Here is a 21,345-nt window from a genome sequence, read left to right as displayed (position 1 = left end):
CTTTTCACCCTAAAGCTTTCTCACATTGCTTACTATCTTTACAAAACGCCAGAAGTGCCTTATCTTTTGAAGGTTTTGCGTCCACTACATTTCCTAACGCTTTTTTTCAAATCCTTAATTAATCTAATATCAGAAATACGTCCACGTTCACAACAGCAATACCTTAAGGTTAACTCTTCAATTCCTTCTTTAATTTAAACTATGTCTACTTCCGTTATCACTAGATGATAAGCCACTACAATCCTCAATTACTTTTCCGTTTCCCTGAAACCTGCCACTCGCCTTCCTCCACCCAACTTTTCTATCACCCAAAACTACTTCGCTACTTCCGCGTTCGTCATCACTTCCTGACATCGCGACCCCACAATCCTCCGGAACCCGCTTGGACGCCGGCCGTCCACTGCGCAGGCGCCCGGCTCCGCTTATGGTAAGGTCCGGGAAAACGGAAACAAAGGTTTGCGAGTGGAAGGGAAGTGCCAGCGTCGGGTTCGGGGTCCGCGTCCGATTCTCGCTGCGACGCGTACGGCGAGCAGGCGGCCGCGCCGGAGGGAGAGGCGGCGTGAATCGGGATCGAGATCGGGAGATGGGCCCCGGTCTGGGCCGGCTGCCCGAGGCTGGGATGTGGCATGGGCTTGGCCGCAGTCAAGTGTAATGCGATCCGATCAGTGGTGTTGGAAAGTGAAGCTTTCCCCTCCGCCCGGCCTGCGCCAGCCGGGGACCTCCTTAACTTCGCCGGGTTCACCGGGCTGATGTGGCCAGTGCTACTTGCACCAGTTCCAGTGCTGGAGTCCACAGTTGGGGCCCCCGTTCGCCCAGTACAAGATCAATTATTTGACATAAGGAGGCTCAGCAAAAATATCATTTTGTCAGAAGTAATCCTACCTATTTTCTGTTAAGAGTTGGGGGGGGTGGGGGTTCTTAATAAAACTCGGATGCGCTGCCTCACTGAGTTACCATACCTTTTTTTTAAACTTCTCTGGCCTTGTTTTGAATCCAGTCCAAGCCCTTAATCTCCGATGGCAGAAATTAAATTGGAAACTCATCCGATTCCAACTGGTTGGGAGCATCGTTACCTTCCATTTATATTGTGCCTTTAACCCAGCAAAACATCCCGCTATTGACAAGCCAGACCATGTCAAAGTCAGTTTTGTTGTCACAAGTGCAAATTCACATCTGGACAAGTGGGATGAAACGCTTACCTGTAGCAGTATCTCAAGCATTTAGCATTAAGTGTTTCATTGTAACTTTGCATACATGAATTTTATATAGTGACCAAAATCTTGGCTAGGAAGGTAAGCTTTGGAGGAGTAGCTTAATAAAAATGTAGACCAAAAAATTTAAGAGAGCAATTTCAGAGACTAGAAATGAAGAAATCTTAAAACTGGGCATGATTGAGGGGCCATGTTTAAACAATGGAAGAAAATGACAAAGGTGAATGGGTGGGAAAGAGTGCTTTGCTGATCTGCTGTAGCAAAAGATGTCACAGTACATTTATAGGAGTGTTATAATTTCAGGCAACAAGGATCACCTCATTGAATATATCACTTTCCTTGCCAGGAACTACTGCTTTGTTGATATTGAGATAAGGACGCTTCATTGGATGTTAGTTTCTATTTGGTTATGCCTAAGCTTGGACTGTTCGATTTTAACATTCTCAAAAATTCTCCCCATTTACACTCCTTATTTCTGACTCTAAATGTGATAGAAATTTAAACTATATTAAAGGGCACGTTACTGGGTTAACACTTCTTATAGATCCAAAAATTTTTTTTCTAATTTGAGGTACTTGACATTCTTGTTTTGTCTTGTAGTCTACTAATCTGTTCTGAAGTAATTCAAATGCAAGGGCTCCCAGAGTTAATGACCTGACTAAAGGAAATTGGACATCACACAAATTCTTCCTGATGCTTTTAAATCATTTAAAATCTGGCAATAACATGTTTCATTGTATCAATTACTGAATGCAATAAATATTCAATTTGTTTAATTATGGGCGATATTTGGGTGGCTATGCAGTTAAATGAAAGAAACTCTATGCAGTAGTATGGTCTGACAATCCCTGTGCCAGGAGTTCCCAAATTCTTTTCCTGGGAAGAGTTCCTAACCTGAACCAAGTTCCCACACAGCAAAGCTGTCTGCAACAGCTGGCATATTCATCTACCTGTCTCTCAAAAGCCTGTTTGTATGTAGGGGGTCTACATAAATCGAGCATTCATTGGCTGGGGAAGACCTGTGCAGCCGTATCAAAGGACTAATATTTGCATCATCGTACTGAAATAATTCATAAAGAGATGATGCTAGTAATACATGTGACAATAGAACAAATTTAGGGCAGTAAAAACTGAGTCTTTCAGAGTCATTGGATAAAGTATCAAAGGCTCATGTGGACCCTTAAATTACCTGCTTGCTGATTTGGCAGAATCTGTTCCTTGTTTTTCTTTGTGTTAACATTCTTTAGATCATAAGGTGCATGATTTGCAGCCAGCCTCTGTTCACAAGTGTGGAAATGGGTGTTGTGCATTGGATAAAACCATTAGATGCATATTGGTCACTGGGCAATTTTTTTTGGGCCATTTGGTCCCAGTCCACACTATCTCAGCAGTGGACTTCTGTCAGTCTCCTTTCCTTTCTTTCTCTTGCCCTGCAACTTATCCTGTCACACGTAGCTATTAACTCCCTTGTATTGTTCTTTCCTACTTGCCTACTTTAAGGGATAATTTACAGTAGCCAGTCAGCTTGCCAGCACACTTTTGAAACTTGGGTGCAAAAATTGATTCAATTTCTAGGTAACAGATTATCAACTGGCATAATTATTTTGTGCAGTACACTGGAAATTTGACATTAAATGCCAACTAGGCATATGTTTCAAATAATTGGTCAATATTCATAAGTAAAGCGTAAGTCATGTTGTAACGTTTTGTATAACATATATTTGAATAATCTTGCAGGCTTGATGAATGTTGCAACCATCCCGAGAAGATGTGGGGTATGAGGTTATCTGATACCAAAGAAAATTGCAAGGAAATTTTATGTTGAGACTGTATACCTCTGATCCACAATGATGGCCCACTGTGTAACTGCAGACTGAGAAGAGTGGATATTCATCCACAGCAATCTTAATCAACACCATGTCTCAGAATATCGACAATTCTTATAAAACTGGATCAAGTTTATCTGGAGCACCATGCAAAGATGTTTTCTTGGATTTACAAACAGCAAAATTTGAAAATCTATACTATGGTCCAAGATCAATTCAAAGCATTTCAAATATTGCAGACAATCTTGATGTTCCTTTAGGACAATCAACACCAATTGTACATCTGCGATCGCTGCTACATAATAAGAATCTATTGAAATATATGAATGATGATCGACTCAAGCAGTCACCTTTTTGTGATTTAGTTATCATGGTAGAAGGAAAGCAGTTTTGTGCCCACAAAGTGGTTGTTGCTGTAGGTAGCAGTTACTTCCATGCTTGTTTAAGTAAAAATCCAAATATGGATAGTATCCAATTGGACCATGTTAGTTATTATGTTTTCCATCATTTATTAGAATTTTTATACACCTCTGAATTCTTCATTCAGGAAAGTGAAATCCCTTCAATTTTGGAAGCTGCTCAGTTTCTAGACATTATTGATGCAGTTAAATTGTTGACCAGTAATGAAAATGTGTCCAGGTCAACCCAAACAGAATTGTTAACTGAAAGTAACCAGTGTTTGGAAGAAACAGATTCCCTTGAACCCACTGCCAAATTCCAGCATAGCAATGTATGCACCTTCTGCAATAAAAGTTTCTGTTACAAAAAATCTTTAGAAAACCACATAACTAAAGCTCACAATGCCAGCTCCCTGGGACAAGAAGAAAGTTCTGAGGCAACAAAAATTGAACTTACTAGAAGATGTTCAATGCGAACACGCAAATGTCCAGCAAAATTTGGTAGTAAAAATATTGATACCACAGATGTCTCTGAAGATGAATGCTCTAGTAAAAATAGTAGTGACACTGAAAATAACAATAATGCCCATGAAAGTCTAGAAAGTGAAGATGAAATGGAAGAAGTTGAAGCAAAGCTTGAAGAGATGGTAAGAGAGGAAGAAATTCAAGGGGATGATGAGAATGATTCTCTGGATGCAGAAGAGATTGAGCAAAATATTCCCAAGGAATTACCTCCTGTCATTTTACAGACTGGAAGCAAGAAGACACTCCAGTGCCCAAAATGTGATAAATGTTTTGACCGAATAGGTTGGTAAGATCAACACTAGTTTGTTTGGACAGTAGCTGTCTTTAGCTCCCAGTTAGTAGAATATGAATTCTACAAACAAGATCGGTATTTAAAATTACTTTAACCTAACAGCTTTAATTATATGCAAATATTTGTACTGCAGTGTGACAGAATCTAATATCTGACACATTCATCAAAGCTTAATTCCATTTTATGTCATATTTAATTGCATAATCAATACTAAAATGCAAATGTGTTTCTGCATCGCGATCCATTCTCTAGCTATGAAACTAGGCAAGCCTCTTTAAATATTGCTTAAGGCTTGCTATCTAATTCTTGCACATGTCCTTTCTATAAATGAAGAAATACTTGAATCTTCCTTTGAAGCACATTGGTGATTGAAGATTAGTGGCTATGTGGCATATTTTAAGTTCTGTATAATTTTGCATTCCTTGTGCACAGCTGACACAATATAGAAGTTCACCAAAAACTTTTATGTATCTTAACTTTGTATCGTTGGATTTTTACAGGAAAATACGAGTGCCACACACGTGTACATACAGGTGAAAAGCCTTTCGAATGTGATATTTGTAATCAGCGCTACTCCACCAAATCCAACTTAACTGCCCACAGGAAGAAGCATAATTCACAAGCTGCTTTTCAAAGAAAGGAGCAAAAATGCCCATTCTGCAACAAGCTACATGCAAGCAAAAAAACATTAGCAAAGCATGTGAAGCGGTAGGTGTCATCTATTACTTATGTCCTATTTTAATACTTGTTTTCAGCATACTGAGTACAGAAATTGTATTTGAAAAAAATATGAATTAGTATTCTCTGTTTTGAACATACCTGTCCTATTAATATAAAATTGCTATCTGGCAACATTAACCAGATGGAATAAAATAAAAACTTGAAATTGTAGGTGGTGATAAATAACATCTGTTCTTGCTGACGTAGTGTCCTACTGGAATTACTGCCCACAGTCTATCTAAACCCATACTCTACCCAAATTGATGGAGAGAGATGATATTATGACTTGATACACCTGAGTTCAACAAGTGTATTTGAAAAGTCTCAGCCAACTGGCAAAACCCAGCCATCAATTTGATTGCTGCAAAAATGATGAATGTCACTTATTAATTTCTGAAGTGCGGATTGAAAGATAAAAATCATTAAAAAATGAAAATGTTCAGTAAAAACTGTAAAGTTAAAAAAGGGTTCAATAGTCAAAGTTTAAAACCAAGCTGGAGACATTACTTCAAATGAACAACACCAAACTGTCACCGTAGCCACGAGGCAAGTTCAGAAGAGTAAATGTTGGAGAATCTCAAAAAGATTGGCTTTTGTAATTTGATTTCATGTGGAATCTAACGGTGGTGCAGAGTGAAAGGTTCTGCAATAGACTTCTTCCAGGAATTCTATGACATCTGAATTTTACAGAATACCTGGACTCATGGTGTTAAACACTAACTGTTTATAACTAGAGGCATAGACCAGCAAAGCGGGGACCATTGAGTTGCTTCAGCTTTCGGCAAAATTATATAGTTCTTCCTTCACTCATGTTTTGTTAAGGGTCTTGAAATTAATACAAATACTTTTTAAAACAAATACAGTCCAAATGCTCTTTGCTAATTTTGACAAGGAAATCTAGTAAGAAAAACATGTACAATAAGGTGAAAGCTTTCATTTTATGCCAGTATTGAATAATAGAGGTTGTGTGTATGGTGGCCTTAAATTGCATTACTACACTGAGAAATGAAGTGATGATAAACAAAGTATAATCTATATTTTAACTGGTGAAGAGAGGGCCTGAAGAATGTTTTTCCTACATATAATGCAGCTTTGAGTGTAAATTAAAATTCATAGGTTATCAATGCATAGATTCGCAACATCTTACTGTGCTGAGGATTTGAAACTTGCTGAAATGCTTTCACGGTGAAGAAGAGAAAATGTTTGCCTTTTCAAGTCCTCTTTCATCTTTATTTGTGATTTGCAACATTACACCTATTGATTTGAGGATATTTACAGTTTCCATCCAGATAATATACAGGAGTTTTTTACTGCTAGAAAGAAGAGGAGTGAAGCATGGAGATGTGATGTAAGTTTTTTCCCCTTCATTTTACAATCTAGACTCTCTTCCATAAACTACTTAGCAAAGTTAAATATGTAAATGGTAGCTGATTTAAATTGTTCATGCCCCTTTTATATTTCAGTATTTGAAATTCTAGAACTCTTGACAATTCTCAATTTTTTTTTTTGGCCATAGGTATGTAACAAAACATTTACACGGAGACCTCATCTTGAGGAGCACATGATTCTTCACACACAGGATAAACCATTTAAATGTAGTTATTGTGAAGAACATTTCAAATCAAGATTTGCAAGGCTTAAACATCAGGAAAAATTTCATCTGGGTATGTATGGCCATATGTTTTGGATTTTTAAAAATTTTCATTCAGAACTAATCTTGATTGATTGTGTTACTAATTATACCAATACATACCAGTTAGTACCTAGGTTTTTTTGATTCTAGATGGAATTCTCATTTGGCAGCTATTACAGTTTCGGTTGGTTATAAAATGTTCTTGGTCTGATTTCAGCATGTATAATCTTTATTGTAAAATTAAGTAGTTAACTTTATCTTGATTGATATAATCTAATCTTCCCCCCCCCCCACCATGTTCTTGGATTTGTAGACAATGGTTGCCCATGTATGCTAAGCTAACATACTAGTATGCACAATATATCTTATGAAATAGATATATTAGCCACAAAATGCAGACAAAAGTATGAGAAAACTTCATCCTTCCAAAAGAAATGAAAGTTGTATGGGTTTTGTATAATGGACCATAGAGTACAGCCAAGCAGATAGAAATCACTTTTTTAGCCTGTTACATTAGGTATTACTGTCAGTTGAGTAGAATTGTCAACACTTAGGATTCAGGTAGTTCCAGCACAATCTTATGCAGTATTGAGAATGGGGTATATTATTACAAGAACTTTTTATCAGAAAGATAGTCAACCTGTTTTTAAGTCATTGTAAGGTATGGCTGAAGAAGTGATTTAGTTTCTGATTTTGACCTCCTTGAAAATAAATGCAGTTGCACTTGGCTGTGTAACTAGAAGTGGCTGCCTTTCTATTAGGAACACACGAAAACCTTAAGCACTTAAGACTAATATTTTCAGGTTATTTTACATGAAAAGTAATAATATATATGTTAACTTTTTTAAATTACTGATTTCCTTTCATTATAGTGGAGAAGGCAGTAAAGTAGTGCGGTTGCTAAAATTTGTTTTGCTTGCTTCTCGTTTATTAACAGTAATAGGAATATTAGTGCATTTAATTAAGAACAGGCACTTGTTCTGCTGTGATTTTAATTAGGTTTGAGATGGATTTCCAACCTATTTGGTTAGAAGTGTTCTATGAATGAGCAATATGACTGGGGAGGAAATAAATAACAGCTTTGAGAAAAGACATTTAGAGTCACGGAGTCAAGGACCACTAAAGTATAGAAACAGGCTCTTTGGCCCACCTAGTCCATGCCGAGCTGTTATTCTGCCTAGTCCCATTGACACGCACTTGGACCATAGGCCTCCATACCCCTCCCAATGATGTACTTATCCAAACTTCTCTTAAATGTTGCAATCAAACCTGCATCCGCCATTTCCACTGGCAGCTGGTTCTACACTTGCACCACCCTCTGAGTGAAGAAGTTCCTCTTCAGGTTCCCGTTAAATATTTCAACTTTTACCCTTAACTTATGACCTCTCGTTCGTTTCACCTGACTTCAGTGAAAGAATTCTGTTTGCATTTGCCTTTTTTGTACTCTGCATAATTTTATATACCTCTATTAAATTTCCCCTCATTTTCTGACGCTGCAGAGAGTGAAGTTCTCACCTACTCACCCTTTCCCTGTAACTCAGGTTTTCAAGTCTTGGCAGCATCCTTGTAAATTTTCTCTGAACTCTTTCAATCTTACTAATATCTTTCCATTGTGCAAAAATTAACTTCCAGTAGCATGAAGAAATTTGAAGTCCGTAGTACAAACAAATTGTGGGCACAAGTTCATGTTAATAATGCAGTAGTTACCATAGTTCCACATGAACTATTTGTTCATTCTCAGACAGCCCTTGGATGCCACAGTGATCTCAGTGAGTATTTAAAACATTGGAAGTTAATTAGTTAGTAAAGTAAATGTAGCTTTTAATTGTTACTGCTCAAACACTATAGTAAATGTTAACTATTTGCAAGAAATATTTGTGTTACAATGTAAAAATGCAGTGTTTGAGATGAGGTGATCTAGTCTAGGGGTTTGTCTGGGACTGATTTCCATTTTTCATTTTGTTAATGGATAATAACTTCGACTCTGGTGTACTGAACTTTAGATACAGGCTATAATTTAAATTTTATCACCTTTTTAGGCCCTTTTCCATGTGATATTTGTGGTCGTCAGTTTAATGATACAGGAAATCTCAAGCGACATATTGAATGCACTCATGGAGGAAAAAGAAAGTGGACTTGTCTAATTTGTGGCAAGTCTGTAAGGGAAAGGTAAAAACAAGATCCCACAGATTATTTGAAAGTTTAAGGATCTGCTATTGAAGACTGAACTTTTAAAAATTATTTCGTAACTAAACCATTATTTATTAGTCTAGAGCACAAATTATTTTACAAATATGGCACGATACAAAGTGGGAGTGAGTTTAAAATCAATTCCTTTATAATAAATCTTATTTGATAAAAGTGATGTTTGTTTCATTTTTAAAAACAGAACTACATTAAAGGAACATCTTCGAATCCATAGTGGAGAAAAGCCTCATCTTTGCAGCATTTGTGGACAGAGCTTCCGTCATGGTAGTTCATACAGGTAAGAATATAACGTATAGAATAAGAAGTGCATTTTCCTCAGACCCTCTATTTCCTTTCCTTCATGCCAATACTCATGGATTCCTGAAGCCCAAAAAAAATTAGAGTACTTGATTCCTGAGCCGTACCACTTTTACATGAGTTATAATCTACTTGTATTTTGAGATTATCCTGTTCTGAATTCTGGATCTTTATACATAATTTGAGAGTCATTCATAAGTTACTACTTCAAAGAAGGTACAGAATTAGATTTTGTTTCTCAGTAATTTTGGCTGTTAAAACTGGTAGATTAGTTTCAGAACAGCATCACCAAGGATCATTCCTCTGCACCTCATTGCAGCCTTGATCCAATACAGGCCAAAGTGCTGAGAGACTTCCCTTTGCATTAGGGTAGAATTTGATTGACTGTAGCATTGGCACACCCTGTTAAACTTGAAGTCATTGGGCATTAGAGGAAAAAACACTGGAGTCAAACTTCAGACAGCTGTGATTGTGGTTGTCAAACGTTAATTATCTCAGCCTCAAGATATCATTCTTGGAGTTCGTCAGGGCAGTACCCTAGGCCAAACGAACTTCAGCTACTTCTTCAGTGATATTCCTTCCATTAGTAGTGGGTTTGCACCCATGACTGCATAATGCAAATATCAGCTCTTCTTTGTTACTGTGTCTAAAACATGAACCTCCCTGAAACCAGTATGGGAGCTATTGTGTATTTAATATTTCAGTAATTTTTAGCAATATTGTAAATATATTGTTTCATTAAGCATTCTTTGTTGTTTTCAAAATTCATTATGGGTTATGTGTAAAAGCACGTGAATGGCATATGTCAGGGTGCCACCAGGTAATAAATGTGTGCCTCACTAAAGTAAAAACAAAACGTTCATGAGTTTTCCCTGAATTGAACAGTATTTTGCAGTGAATGAAATAGGCAGTGAGAAACAAGTGCCAGGTTTGCTGAGGGCAGTTGGTGGAAAAGCATACGGTTTTCTTAGAAGTTTGACTGCTCCAACTAAATCAGCTGAAGTTAGCTTTGATGGTGTCATGAAAGTAATGCAGGAACTCTTAGAATCAAAACCATTGTTGATTGAAGAATGAGTTAGGTTTTGTAAGCAAAATCAAAAGGCAGGGAGTCCACTTCAGCTTATATGGCTGAATTGAAAAGATTGTCCGATTGTTGTCAGTTCAGTGCTGCTGTTGATGATTTGCCGAGAGATTGTTTAGTTTGTGGAATTTTGCAAGTGTAACCCTCAGGCTCAGCCAGCATGAGTTTGTCTAGGGAAAGAGAGCCTCTGGCCCAGCCAAACTGAGAAATCTCATTTGTGTGGATGCTGCGTGATGTGTTGCCTGGTTACAAATCCGAACCACAAAATATCAGACGGTACACCGTATGCAATTTAACGATTGAACTTTATAAATCTTGATCTGACTATGGGGTTAGTAAAGAAAATAAAAAGAAAAAGGGCCCATTTTTAATGAAGCAGTCCAATGTGCACGTTGGAGCTCACAGATTTGTTCATTCATTCCCCGTCGACCTCCGAGCCTCGCTGACCGTCAACCCTCACTCCATTCGCCAGTCTACCAACTCTTTCCATTCGCGTCTTCTCTCTTCATCTCTCGCCAACAAAAGACCGCGAAATCCCTGCTCCCAGACCCACAAAGAACAACATGCCTCTCATTGGATAGCACTCATTCCAAATCCCCGGTTATCTCTAACCCAAACATTGCTGCTACAGAGAAACCATTACCTTAGCAGTGAAACATTACAGCGCGTTACACTCTCCCCCCACCAAATTTAGTCATGTCCTCATGATGTTGAGATAATTTGTCAACCCTTCCTGCAAAACACAAGGTCCAATCCAGGTGTAAAAGGCAGTGACATAGTTCCTCAAAACAGTAGGGGTCACACTATGTTCCCCTGGTGCTACATAGGCCAGCCTATCTGGGGGTTTCCTAATTCTCTGAGACCTCCATACCCCCTCACTTAACTCTTCAGGTTCAGACACTACTGTGGATACTTCCAGTCTACCTGGCGAGGCCTCCCCCGACTCATCACTCGTGCCAACCTGCAACTCGGTCCTGTGGCTAAGCCCTGCTTCATCCCTTGAAGGGTCCTGCTGCAATCCAGGCTGTCCACAGATAGCACCCCAGCTCCCAACCCCAACTTCACCTGACTCAACGGGAGAAGGGCTGGAAGTCTCTTCCTCAGTCAGTGGGGAGTAAGCAAAAGGCAGCATATACCACACATCCAGGTCCTCATCCTCCAAATCACCGAATCGGTATCCCTCTCCAGGGTGGGGGCCGGCCTAACCTCTCCTGCTGTGGGCCTGCAGTCGCCCCACGTTTCTGCAGAGTTTTCTTACTGGGTGTAGGCTCCTAGCCGGGCTCTGTGTCTACCTGCTTGTCCTAGGGACAGCAGGTAGTTCCGATGGAGAATCTTGACAGGCCCATTCCCGTCCTCAGGTTTCACCCAGAAAACTGGTAGGTTTGGCATTTGACTCCCCACCACATAGGGCTTAGCCCCCCAGCATCAATGTTCCAGCTTCCCCGCTGGTATTTCAGGCTAAAATCATAGATAGGCAACGCCACCAACCACTGATGGCCTCTGGCATCCAGTTTCACCGAGGTCAGGATATAAGTTAGGGGGTTGTTGTCCGTCCTCACCTCAAACTTGGTCCTGTAGAAGTAGTCACTCAGCTTATCCACCACCACCCATTTCAGCGCCAGGAATTCCAATTTGGGCGTGGGATAGTTTTTCTTGGAGGGTGACAGACACCGGGTGACAAACCCAACGGGTCTCAACCCAGTGCCCTGATCCGATGCAGGCTGCCCTCCAAGCCCTCTCGGCTGGCCTGTGTGTGCAATGTACACAGCAATCGGGGGTCCGCAAAAGCCAGCACCAGCGCATGTGTCAGCAGCTCCTTCAACGACTGAAAGGCCTCTTCACGTTTTGCATTCCACCTTGGTCCAAAGGGCTGTAATGGGCTAAGATACTCTCCACCTTCCTGTCCTTTTCTCCCCTCCCTTTCTTCCCCAAGGGAGGGTAACCGCACAGAAGCTGATTCAACGGCTGAGTCACTTTTGTGTAGCCTTTCATGAACCTCCGATAGTAACCTCAGAACCCGAGGAACAACGTAGAGCGCTCACAGTCTGGGGTCTTGGCCAAGTGGTAACCACCTCTATCTTACCCAGACCTGTAACTACTCCATCTCATTAGCTAACAGATGTTTGGCAGAACTGGCACTTGTCCAGCGAAAGCTTTAACCCTTCAGCTTTCAGGCGGCCCAGCACCTTCAGTAGCCTCGCTTCGTGCACTTCCAAGGTGGATCCAAACACTGTGAGGTCATACAGATACACCAATACCTGGAGCAAGTTCATATCCCCCACCGTCTTCTCCAGGAGCCGCTGGAAGGTTGCAGGGGCTCCCGAGATGCCCTGGGGCATCCTCTCGAACTGGAAGAATCCCAGGGGACATATAAATGCAGTCTTCTCTTTGTCGGCCTCACTCACAGCGATCTGGTAATATCCACTCCTCGTCCAGCACACTGAACCACTTCTCACCACTCATACAGGCCAGTGCGTCTTTGATTTTCGGGACTGTATACTGGTCAGGGATGGTGCACCTGTTCAGAGTCCTATAGTCCACGCACATCCGTACCTTCCCATTCTTCTTTCGGGCCACTACTGTTGGGACGCATAGAGGCTTTGGGACTCAGTGATGATCCCAGCTTCCTTCAACTTACACAAATGCTGCCGAACGTCTTTCACCTCTGCAGGGGCCAGTCACCATGACCTCTCTCTAAACGGGGTGTCCTCGGTCACCCGGATAGTGTGATGAGTGCTCTTGGAACAACCCACATCAAACTCATCACTGGGAAAGACACCTTCCAGCTTTAACATCTTCTCTACCAACCTCTTTTTTCAACCCGCAGGAACCAGAGAGTCCACAAAGTTGAACGACTCAGTGGTCAACTTTCCCCCTTTTTCCAATAGTTTCTCCCCGGCGTGCCTCACAGGGACACTAGACATTACTGTCACTGGGAACAAATGCACCAGGGGCATCCCCCACTTGAAGGTGACCTTCCTCTTCGTAGTGTTCCTGATAATCACTGCCATCCTGCTTGCCTGTACAACCGAGGGCTTCTGCATTTTGGGCCTCACCAGTACCCCAGCAGGAAATCCCGACACCCCCTTGTGATCTTCCGGAGCGTCCACTAAGAGGGCCTTGCCCTCAGGGCCTCTGGGAAATTTGGGGGTCCCCATCACTCTCACTTCCTTGGACTGTACCACCATTGGCTTCGACTGGGTGAACCACACAGTCCCTTGTCTAAATTTGGTATCCAACCCAATGCAGCCATTCCCACATCGGCCTCCGAGCACTCCAGCTTCATTGACAAATAACAGTCGTATGGATAATCACTGGCACTGAGACCCCAGATCTCCAGTGCCCCGAATGGTGTCAATGGTAAATGCTTCAGATACCAGTTGTAAAACGAATGGTACAACAACTGACTTGCGACCCGGTGTTGGGTATGGCTTTAGCATAAATACCCTCTATCCATAGCGACACACAGGAGCATGGTCCCACTAAACCTTCAGGAGTAGGGTCTTTCGCTTTCAGATGTTCCTTAGGCATATTGCTGGGAACGTGTTTCCCCAGAGACACCAGACCGTTCCCTCACTGAGTCTCCTCTAAGTTTTCCCAACAACTCTCTCTGCTTACGTACCCGGGGGCTCACTCTCCTCGCGTGACATCAGCTGGTAGCAGCCCTCCATATTTTTCGTCTTAGGGAATCCGCCCCCCCCCCCCATCAGCTCCATCATATTGGGGGGGAGGGGTCACACTTGCTGATAACAGCCAAGACATCTGAGTTTTCAACTCTGCCACAGTCTCCTCTACCACTCCCCAGGGCAGGCTATCCGTGGTCACGTCACCACAAGGGGCTACTATCGAGGACTATACCCTGCTGACAGAGCCCTCCCGCGCCTCTGACACATCCTGCTCCTCCCGTACCTCTCTGATCAGCTCAACACAAGAGAGAGGGGAGCACGTCTTACAAGACTGTTGGAGACCCCAAGCAATCAGGTCCTGGGACTGGGCGCCCCTGGTTACCTGGTCCACTCTTAACTGATCCACCTCTGCCGCCTAAATGACCCCTCTGCGCCGCAAGCAATTTAACTGCCTCTCTAGCTGAAAAATGTAGCAGAAAGCTTCTCCCACTTCCCCTGACAAATATTCTGAAACCCCACCATGAACCCAGTGGGCTCCCTATCATACCAAAGGCACTCTCCAATGTGCCCAGATAATCAGCAATATTAGCTAAGGGTTGGCGTGTTTTCACAGCTCTCACCGCATCAGCCAATCTCTGTTGGTTTACGTCATCAGAGCACTGCCACTCATCTAACAACTGAGAGGTCTGCTCCACCCAAGTCTCATACTTCTCTTCCCCTTTAGGGTTGAGCGTTATTCCAGAGAATAGGCAGAGCCTACCATAGCTGGGACTTTGAACCTGGGCATTTTTCCGTTTATTCGCCAGAGAGGTAAGGGGCGATGCTACCTCAGAATTCTCACTCTTCACACTGGTTCAATGCTCAGGGCAATCACACAGCATCCAACCGAATCAATCCCGGAGCGAGCCCCCACAATTGTAACCCTCAGGTTCGGCCAGCATGCATTTGTCTCGGGGAAGACAACTTTTGGCCCAGCCAAACTGAAGATCTCATGGGTAATGCGTGATGTGTTGCCCGGTTACAAATCTGAACTGCAAAATATCAGACTGTACACTGTATGCAGTTTAATGATTGAACATTATAAATCTTAATCTGACTATGTGGTTAGTAAAGAAAATAAAATGAAAAAGGGCCCATTTTAATGAAACAGTCCAATGTGCATGTTGGATTTGTCCATTCGTTCCCCATCGACCTCTGAGCATCGCTGACCGTCGACCTTCACTCCATGCCCACTCCATCCGCCAGTCTACCAACTCTTTCCATTTGCGTCTTCTCTCTTCATCTCTCACCAACAAAAGACCGTGAAATTCCTGCTCCCAGACCCACAAAAAAGAACAACATGCCTCTTATTGGATAGCGCACATTCCAAAGCCCCGTTATCTCTAGTCATAACTCAAATATTGCTGCTATAGAGAAACCATTACCTTAGCAGTGAACCATTACAGAGAGACCATTACATTAGCAGTGAAACCTTACAGCACATTACACAAAGAAGCATTCAAAAATAGTCCCTAACTGAAGCACAACTCACACTTAAAAGAGCAGTTAAAATTGCTGTATCAATGGAAACAGCAGCCAGAGACGCAATTGAATTGGAGTCAGGAATGAAAGTGAGCGTGTTCAGGATTGCAATGTCTAAATAGAAACCTGACTGGCCAAACAAATTGTCTTGCCATTGTGGCAGGGGCTCATATGTACCAGATCAATGCAGGTTTGAAAGCAAAACTTGTAGAAAATGCAACATAATAGGACGCAGGCTAGCCCCTATTGACATCAATGGATCTGGGGCTGAAAAGGTGAACAGCTTTAATTTCCTCAACGTAAACATCATCGAGGACCTGTTGTGGTCTGTACATACCGGCTATGTGGTGAAAAAGGCACAACAGTACCTCTTTCACCTCAGACGCTTGAAAAAGTTTGCTGTGGGCCCACAAATCTTAAGAACTTTCTATAGGGGCACAATTTAGAGCATCCTGACTGGCTGTATCACTGCTTTGTATGGGAACTGTACTTCCCTCAATCACAAGATTCTGCAGAGAGTGGTGCGGACAGCCCAGTGCATCTGCAGATGTGAACTTCCCACTATTCAGGACATTTACAAAGACCGCTATGTAAAAAGGGCCCGAAGGATCATTGGGGACCCGAGTCACCCCAACCACAAACTGTTCCAGCTGCTACCATCTGGGAAACAGTACCGCAGCATAAAAGCCAGGACCAACAGGCTCTGGGACAGCTTCTTCCACCAGGCCATCAGACTGCTTAACTCATGCTGACACAACTGTATTTCTATGTTATATTGGCTATTCTGTTGTACATATTATTTATTATAAATTACTATAAATTGCACATTTAGGCGGAGACATAATGTAAAGATTTTTATGCTTCATGTATATGAAGGATATAAGTGATAAAGTTCATTCATACAAAGAGCATATCAGGCAGACAAAAATAAATTTACTGTACAGGGAAAAAGATAAAAAGTCAATTTGCGGTTTCAACAAGAGCACTGATCTGTATGCTGTTGATGAAAAATCAAATAATGATGAGAGTAACACATGACTGGGTAGCCTTCAGATTTACAGTGTGTAAACTTAACAAGAGACAAGCAATATGGTTTACATCAGAAGTGAACGGCAAATTAATTCCAATGAAATTGGACACTGGCTCGGCTGTTTTAGTTATTTCACAAAATACGTTTGAACGGCATTTCAAAGATACTGTAATGAGGCCTGCTGATATCCAATGGAGATCTTATACTGGATAAAAGATAACTCCCGTGGAATGAAATTTGTAACAGTGAAATATAACAAACAACAAGCCACAATGGGCTTGTGTGTGCGACTGTACAACTTGATTGGAGATCCATCCATCATTTTAGATTAGATTAGATTCAACTGTCTTGTCATTGTGCCGAGTACAGATACAAAGCCGATGAAATGCATTTAGTATCTGACCAGAAATGCAAAGGATAGTGTTATTTACAAACTAACTGTGAATAAAAAAAGTGCTACAGCACACAAATATAAAAGTATGAGACAGTACAATACGGATGCAATACTGCTTAGCGCTGTGATGAGAGGTTCATCAGTGTCACAGCCTCAGGGAAGAAGCTCTTCCTGTGCCTGCTGGTGTGGGAGCGGAGGCTCCTGTAGCGCCTACCGGGTGGGAGGAGAATAAAAAGTCCATGGTTATGGTGAGATGCATCCCTGATAACGCTTTTCGCCCTGCCCAGGCAGCGTTTATGGTAGATGTTCTCAATGGTGGGCAATTGGGTGCCGATAATCCACTGGGCAGTTTTCACCACACGCTGGAGTGCTTTGCTGTCTGATACGGGACAGTTGCCATACCACACTGAGATGCAGTTGGTGACTATGCTCTCAGTGGTACAGTGGTAAAAGTTCGACAGTAACCTGGGACAGAGATGAGTTTTCTTCATGCTCCGCGGGAAATAAAGGTGCTGTTGCGCCTTTTTGATCAGGATGGAGGAGTTCAGGGACCAGGTGAGATCCTCAGAAGTGTGGATACCAAGGAATTTGCAGCTTGATACACGCTCCACTGAAGTTCCGTTGATGTAGATGGGGACCTGAGTGTGACTCCTGGCATGCCTGAAGTCCATGCATGCGACATCCCCTGCAATAGAGTCAACTGAAAGCGAATTAAGAAAAATATTGGATGATACCACAACAGTGTTCAAGAATGGCATTGGAAAACTAAAACTTATCAAAGGAAAATAGTATTAACTGAAAATGCCACACCGAAGTTTTTTAAAGCCTGTCTGGTTCCTTGTACTATCCATAATAAAGATGGTAAGCTAGATTGCATGGAAACTGAAGGAATTCATTCCAAGTTTGAGTGCAACACATGAGCAACACCAGTAGTCCCAGTAACCAAGAAGAATGGGTCTGTCAGAATCTGGTGATTTTAAGGTCACCGTTAACCCAGTATTAAAAGTAGATCAATATCCTCTGCCCAGGATAGAGAATATATTTGCAAACCATTCTGGAGGGGAACACTTCAGCAAAGTGGACTTAGTTGAAGCCTACCTACAGATGAGATGGAAGAAGAATGTGTTTCTCACCATTAACACTCACAAAGAGCTTTATCGCTATAACAGGCTTATTTCTGGAATAGCATTTGTACCTGCACTCTGATAGAAAGCTATGGACCAGGTGCTGCAAGGCTGCCAAGGCACTCAGTGTTACCCGGATGACATCATTGTTACCAGTCAGTACGACAAGGAACATCTCCTAAATCTCAAGACAGTGTTAAAAATATAGGAAGAATGTTGTTTCAGAGCACAACATTAAAAAGTGTGAATTCTTTAAAGCAAGCATCATTTACTGCGGAGACACCATTGATGCACACAAATTACGCAAGTATGTTGAGAATATTCAAGCAGTGCCAAAGATGTGTCACAACTGTGGTCACTTCTAGGATTTGTCAGTTATTATAACAGATTCCTGCCAAACCCAGCTACTTGCTTCACCTCTTGAACTCATTACTACCAATTGGGAAGAAATGGCACTGGACTAAGTAGTGTGAGGTGAAAGAAAATGGTGGCATCAGACACTTTACTTACATGTTATGATCTACATCGTCCCAGGAAGCTTGCCAGTGGCATCTTGCCTTATGGTATAGGTGCGGTCATGTCACATGGTATGAGTAATGGATGTGAATGCCACATAGGCTTTGCATCATGCTCCCTTACTGCTGCAGAGAAAAGTTACACACAGATTGACAGTGAGGCCTTGAGTCTGGTTTGAGGTATAAAATGTTTTAACCAGTACTTGTATGGGAGAGAGTTGACCTTCATTACTGTTCATCAACCACTAGTGTCCATTTTCAATTCACGGAAGGGTGTTTCACTGACACCAGCACCACTCGGCAGGAGGAGAGAGAGCAGTGCACCACGTGTGCACAGCCCTCCGGTGAAAAATGATATCATATCCGTTAAATAGGGGTCGTGGACAATTCTGATTTGATGGAGAGGGACGTGAAAGCACGGAGGAACATCTGGAGAAATTTCTGAAACGCTCGTTCGCTGCTGTCGTTACTGCGTGGTTGGGAAACTTTCGGAGAGTAGGCCTCAAAATCCCCGGCGTTGCCTGCTGTTGGCGACCGAGATTGAGGTCGAATCGTTCGGACAGAGATGGTGCTCAGTACTCGGTGTCGGAGAGCTGATCAGAGCTCGAAGTTTTCTGATGACTCACGAGTCAGACTGTGGTTGGCATGGCAGGGAGAGTTCTTCCTTCTCCTGTCTGCGTGACATGTGGGACATTTGAGAGACTTTGAACTTTTACTGTGCTCATGGACTTCGTCATCAATTTATGGTATTGTTGCACTGGTGTAACTATATGTTTTAATTATGTGGTTATGTCAGTTTTTTCAGTCTTGGTCTGTCCTGTGTTTTGTAATATCACACTGGAGGAAATATTGTATCATTTCTTAATGCATGCATTACTAAATGACAATAAAAGAGGACTGCGTGTCTTCATAATCTTAAGTGTAGAGATGGGCCCTATTTCTTGGGCGACACAATTACAAGGTTGAATCCAAGAGGATAATTATAGAAATGCTGAGGGATTGTCCCCTTTACCCTTGGAAAAGGAAATACCTGAAAATTTTACAAGAGTGGACACTTTTGACATATTCTCCCTAATGCAAACTGAAAGTCTCCCTATTACAGCAGAGATGATCCAATGGGAATCCAGAAAAGACCTCACAGTGTCTCAGGTCTCTGTGGTCACTCAAGCTGACTAGAATGTGCAGCAGATATCTGTAACCTCCAGATACCCCATTTTACAAGTTCTGGAATGAATTTGCCTTTGAGGGGAGTTGCCTTATGAGGGGATTTAACAGTTGTTGTACCGTTCAAGCTGAATGTTTGAGGAACTATATGCCGATCATCTGGGCGTGGTCAACATGAAAGCATTGGCTTCAAGCTTTGTCTGCTGCACTGTTCAGGAAGCCAACATATACAGAAAAAAGATGTCCAGAGTAGTCAAAACCACTTCCTGTAGTCCCAAGGTCAACTTTTACAACCACATGGAGTCGGGCGCAGAACCTGAGATTGTTTCATAGCCAAAAGTCTTATCTGCCAATAAGAGTGACTGCCTCCCCCCCAACCTTGTCAGGAAAGACATTATCCCACAAGAGTAAGAAATCTTCCACAGGATTAAATCTTCAGGCCTTAGTGGGACAATTTAAAGTGCAGGATTCACTAAAGTAAAAACATACACAAGTTTTACTTTTGATTAGTTTTATGTTCATAACAGTTGTACTTTCACATGGAGGAATAGTATTTCGCAAAAGTAGCTTACTGCCATCCTCAAGGGCTTTTGGGGATGGTTAATAAACTCACTGCTTAAAACCAGTGGAAACAATGGTGATTGTGGCAGTACTTCTTGCTGGATTCCATGTAGGAAAAGTGGCTGCAGGTCAGGGGTATAAGTGTGTTTAAGGAAATGGTTTTACATTCCCAATACCGATTATTTTGCTGGCAAACATACAGCCTCTGGTAAACAAAATCGAAGTTCTCAGAGTTAGGGTGCAGTATCAGAGGGATATTAAGACCTTGTACATCCTTTGTTTCACAGAATCCTGGTTAATCCCTTCTGTACCGGATGCAGTGATTCAGATTGACAGGTTTAGTATACACCGTCAGGATAGGGCTGTTGAATCTCTCAAAAGCAGAGGTGGAGGTGTACGCCTCATGATCAAATCCTCTTGGTGCACAAATTTATCAGTGTTTCCCTGTTCTGCTCACTAGACCTTGAATATCTTGCAATTAGTTTTACCGTCCATTTTACCTGCCATGGGAGATTTCTATGATCATTTTGGTAGTGGTGTACATTCCATCTCAGGCTGATGTCAAATAGGCGTCAGATGATCGGAGCAAAGGGGTCAACATGGCATGAAACAGCACACCCTGAAGCATTCACTGTCATTGTGGGAGATTTTAACCAGACCAGCTTGAAAAAAAATCACTAATTACCATCAACAAATAACTTGTAGTACCAGAGGAAACAACACACTGGTTCACTGTTACACCACCATGAAGAATACCCACCGTGTACGCCTGCACTTCGGAAAGTCTGATCACCTGGCTGTACTTCTACTCCCTGAGTATAGGCAGAGACTGAAGACTGCAACGCTGGTAGTGAGGAGCAAGAAGGTATGAACAAGGGAATCACAGGAGTGCTTACAGGACTGCTTTGAATTGGTGGACTGGACTGTATTCAGGGATTAATCTTCGAATCTGGATGAGTATGCCGCATTTGTTACTGACTTCGTTAAAACCTGTGTGGATGAGTGTGTGCCTATGAAAACTTGCTGTACATTCTCAAACTAAAAGCCATGGATGAACCAGGAGGTACGTCATTTCCTGAGGGCTAGCTGTGTGGCATTTAAGTCTGGTGACCCAGATCTGTACAAGCAAACCAGGTATGACTTGTGGAGGGCAATTTCAAGAGCAAGGAGTCAGTTGCAAGCGAGTTTGGAGGCGACATAGGATGCACATCAACTCTGC

At 42.0% G+C, this 21,345-nt stretch overlaps 1 protein-coding gene across 2 annotated transcripts in view; it reads left to right on the top strand.

Annotated features, from left to right (window-relative positions):
- The first annotated feature begins 347 nt into the window (after positions 1-347).
- Positions 348-21,345, top strand: part of LOC134354711 (zinc finger and BTB domain-containing protein 41-like) — a 54,222-nt gene continuing 33,224 nt past the window's right edge. The window contains exons 1-7 of one of the 2 annotated variants that reach the window (XM_063063860.1): positions 348-427; positions 2,949-4,242; positions 4,753-4,960; positions 6,251-6,320; positions 6,489-6,636; positions 8,645-8,774; positions 8,995-9,090. In XM_063063860.1, the coding sequence (XP_062919930.1) occupies positions 3,129-4,242; positions 4,753-4,960; positions 6,251-6,320; positions 6,489-6,636; positions 8,645-8,774; positions 8,995-9,090 (1,766 nt within the window). In that variant the 5' untranslated portion in view covers positions 348-427; positions 2,949-3,128. The other variant, XM_063063859.1, reaches the window with a different exon arrangement.

Source organism: Mobula hypostoma, chromosome 12, assembly GCF_963921235.1.
Source record: "Mobula hypostoma chromosome 12, sMobHyp1.1, whole genome shotgun sequence".
Classification (NCBI taxonomy): domain Eukaryota; kingdom Metazoa; phylum Chordata; class Chondrichthyes; order Myliobatiformes; family Myliobatidae; genus Mobula; species Mobula hypostoma.
The sequence above is the reverse complement of the archived record's forward strand: the minus strand, read 5'-3'. Positions and strand labels throughout refer to the sequence as shown.